The following is a 5,000-nucleotide window of genomic DNA, read 5'->3' on the forward strand; positions in this document are numbered from 1 at the left end:
GGAAATCTCCATTGGGTGAAAATCGTGTTCCATTTAACTCAAGTCTGTTTGCGGCCCGGCGATTGCGATTTTACGCGCCAAAATTAAAAATATGGCCGTGAATAGCCTGAAACTGATGAGACCTATCAAAACTTGTAAATGGAACACATATTTCCATCGCAAAGTTTCCAAAGGGAAAACAGAGGGCGCGATCCATTTGGGCAAAAATTCTGAAATTTTCAGTCTAGAATATACTGGAACAGTCTTTTCTGGAACATTCATTTCGGAAATTTTGGTCAACCTCTTGAAGTTGACCATTTTTTCCAAAATGTCGGAATTACCGGGAATTTTCTGTTCCATTTGACGGTTGGAAATTTCGGAAATTCAAACCGGAATTTTTGTCCAAAGGGATCGCGTCCAGAGCTACCTTTCGAGACGAGACGTCCCGCTGCTCCCGGAAATTTTCCAGTGGAACGAACCAAAAAGTCGTGTTCATGCCAAACCATTTCACTTTGCTGTGAAAGGCGCGATTTATTTTGTAACCATAGCAACGGTGATCTATATCACGTTTTCGCGCTAAAACTCACCTGGTATTTTTTGTTGGTTTTCCTATAATAATCACTTTTTCGGAGCTGGCGAGCAGTCGGTTTATATGAAATAATCACCTTTTTACGGAGTGCAAAAAAATGTTCATATCAAATACTCGCTTTATGGTGAATTGGTTATATCAAATGATTGGCTATAATAATATTTAAAATAACTATTTTTGAGAAAATTGTTGAATCAAATAACTACTTCTTGGCAAAGGATGAGAAACTGGTTAAATGTGATTGAACGAATTTGGGGCAAATGACGAGAATTTGGTTATTTCAACTAATGTCTTTTTCAACTTCAAACAATACCCAATATTGGTTATATCATAAAACCATTTTAAATAATGAAAAATTTGACACAGACAATTTATTTAGAATAATTAATTTACAAACAGCCTCCCATAGTCTAAATCAGCCAAGCCGTTGCTTGGAGACCAACACGTCAACGGCAAACAGTGATAACCTAAGGGCTAAAGCTTTCTACATGTGGCTCCTCTTGCCGATTGTGATGAATTGTAGTAATTTGAGATCATGCATTAGATAGGTTTATACACTCCAATGGGAAATGATTAGTTTTGATATCCTTATGTAGCCTTGGTACCTTACGCCCTGTTTATATGGAAAAAAATTGTGCCGGATAAGAGTGTCACCCTCCCAGCCGAGTCAACTTTAGCAACAGTTTATGTGAGAAAAGAATTGACCCTTCTGCCCCCAGTCAAGAGCTGCCTGCCTCAATTTTGATCATCAGGAGAACGGAAAGACAGAACTCGCTTGACCCTGCTAGGCTAGCGAAATTATTTACATGGAAAAAATGGCCTGGTTAGGAAGCTGACCCTATCGTCGAAAAAGGGTGATCCAGCTAGGCGCATCACCCTTCTAGTCGAGCCAACTACTTCTTTTTTTACGTAAATAATTCGCCGCGCTTTTTTTATGAGGAAAAGTAGGAAAGGTAGTAGCCTGGCTCACCCTGGGTAGCTCGGGTAGGCAAGTGACCCTTCTACCCAGGACAACTTCTCTCTAGGACAACTTCTCTCCATATAAACAGGGCCTTAGCTTTATAGGAAATTTGTGCCAGCTGTTTATCTGCTGATTTGGTGCCAGGTATAACACAAAAAGACTGTTTTAAAATGGTTTAAAGAATGTTTAGGCCACCAAGACATGCTGTCGGTTGTTTGCTAACCAGTGGCTCGAATATGACAGTTGTCAGTAAAAGTTTAGTCTATTTGCCAGGTAAAATTTAAGCTTTCTTTCAGTTTGATGTCAAGCAAAACTCTCCGGCCTTTTGCATGTAAAGACCTTTATCTCTCAGAGTCCCAAAGGGAAGGAGGAGGGGGTCTCCGGAGCCCTGAATTTTTTTTCCTGGGAGCCTGGAGCCCGGTCATATCACAGCCTGGAGCCCTGATTATTTTTGGCACAGAAACCCACAGCCCTGCAAATTTCACCATGAAGCCCGGAGCCCTATCCAGATCCCATGATCTTTCCTTGCCACCGTTAATTAAACAGGATTTGGATGCAGGATACTTCACGTTGTCAGTTTTCTAGCACGTGTCAAATACACAATTCTTTAACACTTCACACTTTTTACTACTGTCCACATAGAGATTGAGCTTACATGTAAATTAGGTCATTTACGGTACTTTCATTACTTACCCTTGGAAGCCTGTAGAGTTTCATTTGGGTCCTCATGCAGGTAAATCCTGGGCCTTAAGAGATACAATCATTTCTTGCTTGTGGTACTTTTTAAATGGGAGTTTCTGTACCTTGGTTGAAATGCCCAATTACTGCCATAAAGGTGACTGATGACGTCATTGTCAGGAGATGGAAAGACAATTTTAACACTGTATCCCACAAAACAGCGCGCGCAGAGTATAGTCATTTTGTGAGTGGTTTCAGTCGGTTGTGATCACGGTAAATCACTACTAATTAATATGAAGCTCAATTGTGAACCTTTCGATGGTTTTGGAAAATTTTTCTTTGCTCGTACCGTGACCGGAACTCTGATAAATCTACTCTACTTGTGAGAAGCTGTAAAGAACGTTCGACCTGTGGCCTCGACCATCGTTGTGGCAAATTTCAAAATTCCAATGCGTTTGGCAACTTGAAATCATCATTCATGGTTAGGTAATTCTTGAACTCGGTGATCGATGTCACTGTGTGCTGTCGGCACATAAAACTCCAGCCCCCAGTTTATACATACATCAGTGCTGTTGCAGCAAGCATTTCTCCTCTCAACTCTCTTGAGACCTCTCAGCTGACATTTCTATAATCTCTGCTGACTTGGAAGCCATCTTGAATTAATTAGTCCCCAGCTTCGGACGAGGACAGAAGATGGTTCCCAGTTTTTTGGCTCTACGCTGTTGTTTGTAACAGTAGCTGGAGCCTCGCTGGAGCCTGGATCCCCGAAATCCTGGAGCCCTGCCTGTTTTTTTGCTCGGAGCCCATGCAGACACTTACGTTCTTCGCTCGAAAGTGCGCGCGTAACTTTTTTCGGCCCAAAAAAAAAAACGCGGGAAAAAGGTCAACGACAGCGAAGTCAACGTTAGTGAAACCATCTTAATTAAAAGTAAATTAAATTCCCTGTTGCATCCTCTCGTTGTTGTCAAAACCTCATATTTGGTGATATGACACCGTTTTTGTACAGATGACGGCAAAAGTATTTGCTAAAATGCGTGCCACACAGATTTTACACTGCGCAATGCTTGAACAATTTGTTGCAACGTTGCTTGAGCGTTGCGCGGAAAGTATAATTCAGATCTACTTCCCTCAACGGTTTCTGCAACTTGTCTCAAAACGTTTTGGGCCGTTGCAAGGTATGTTACATTGGGCAACGTTTCATGCAACTTGTCCCGTCATGGCGTTGTCGCGACGCGAAATATAGCACAGTGTAATAGCGCCTTACGTGACTCTGGCAATTTTATAAAAGACTTTTCGCAAGCTACTCAAGTTCAGTAAAGACTCGTCAGTTTTTTTTCCTACCTCCCATTTCGTAAGAACGGAGAGCCAAAGATTAGTACTTTTTCTTGTATTTTCATTTTCATTTGCAGTTTTCGATTTGCTTATCGTCTCTTCGTCAAATACAGCGAAACGCAGGTAAGCCGAGTCAGCCATTTTGACAAAACTTACCAAATTTTATAACCTTTCCAGTCGGCCATAAATTCCACAGATCTCCCCCTCTTCTTTCCTTTTTAATCCACGTGAGTCAGGGCCTTCTGTGAAGTGAATGAAGGGTAGTTTTTAAAGAAACTGTGGTGCTGCTTCGATGGGGAAGTAGTATACAAAAATTTGGTTTATCAACGGAGTTGATAATGTAAATTGACCACCGTACAGAGATTCTAAAAGCTGACGTTTCGAGCGTTAGCCCTTCGTCAGAGCAAATCTGTGAAGTGTGGTTCTTTAAAAAAAGAAACAACAACACGGAGCTCGTATCGTAAACTTGTTTCCCCGCAATCCTTGGGAAAACACCAGCCGAGGGTAGGATTTGACCAGGGGTAGTGTTAACAGAATCGAGGGGAGAAGCACTCCACGAAATTTACAACGTCGTGCTATAAAATACAGCCCGCCGAATAAATTGGTTATGTCAACCTTGTCAATCTTAAGTTTATGTTCAGTACAAGACAGCGTTTTTAAAATATTCTTCTTTTTGTATATTACACAACTGAAAATGAAACTATTATAGCCAAGCATTGTAATTTACATTCAAAGAATCAGTTAACTATGTACAAATTCAAACAGCATTACAATCTTATTTTATTTCTCTGCAAGTTTTGTTCCCTCTATCTTCGTCCGTACTCCGCTACTGTTCATTGTTAGTTCAGCATGAGCCATCTTAAGTCGTTCAATTTTGTCTCGTAGTTCGCCGCTCTAAAAAACAAGAAGTGTAAAAACTTAAAACTGTGACAAAGTTTAGGGGCAGCCAAAGAGCAATTTCGGTAAATGTCTGTTCGGAAGGAAGGTGGGCCAGAAGTTTCGAATCTTTGAATTCAGACTTCCCAGGCGCACTAAAATTTTAGAATTTTTTCTGAACAGGCTTCCTCAGACTTCCTCGATATTTCGGAAAAGTATAGTAAAAATTCGGAACAGTGCGTAGAATTTCGAAACCACATTAAATCACGCTAGAAGTTTTACTGAGCTGAGTCATAGTCAACTGCCATATTGGAAATAGCTTAAAATTTGAAGATTTACAAGTTCTATCATTTTCTCATTTTTTGAGAATCACATTGACCGAATGCAAAAATGGCTGCTAACAAATTGTTCTTTTGTTTTTGTGTTAATTAGCCTAACTAGCCTCGTTAACACGTGGAAAATTAAAAGAACTTAAGCTGTAAAACGAGGCTAGTCAGGCTAATTAACACAAAGACAAAAGAATAATTTGTTGGCGGCCATTTTTGCATTTGGTCAATTTAAAGGAAAATCTTCGGGGGAAAAAGT

The 5,000-nt window shown here is 40.4% G+C and overlaps 1 protein-coding gene across 1 annotated transcript in view; it reads right to left on the minus strand.

Moving 5' to 3' along the window:
• Window positions 1–3,548: 3,548 nt before the first annotated feature.
• Window positions 3,549–5,000, minus strand: part of LOC137970661 (cilia- and flagella-associated protein 184-like) — a 21,317-nt gene continuing 19,865 nt past the window's right edge. The window contains exon 15 of the mRNA XM_068817184.1: window positions 3,549–4,433. Within this exon, the coding sequence (XP_068673285.1) occupies window positions 4,320–4,433 (114 nt within the window). The 3' untranslated portion in view covers window positions 3,549–4,319. The remainder of the gene's footprint in view (window positions 4,434–5,000) is intronic.

This window comes from Montipora foliosa, chromosome 9 (genome assembly GCF_036669935.1).
Source record: "Montipora foliosa isolate CH-2021 chromosome 9, ASM3666993v2, whole genome shotgun sequence".
Lineage (NCBI taxonomy): Eukaryota > Metazoa > Cnidaria > Anthozoa > Scleractinia > Acroporidae > Montipora > Montipora foliosa.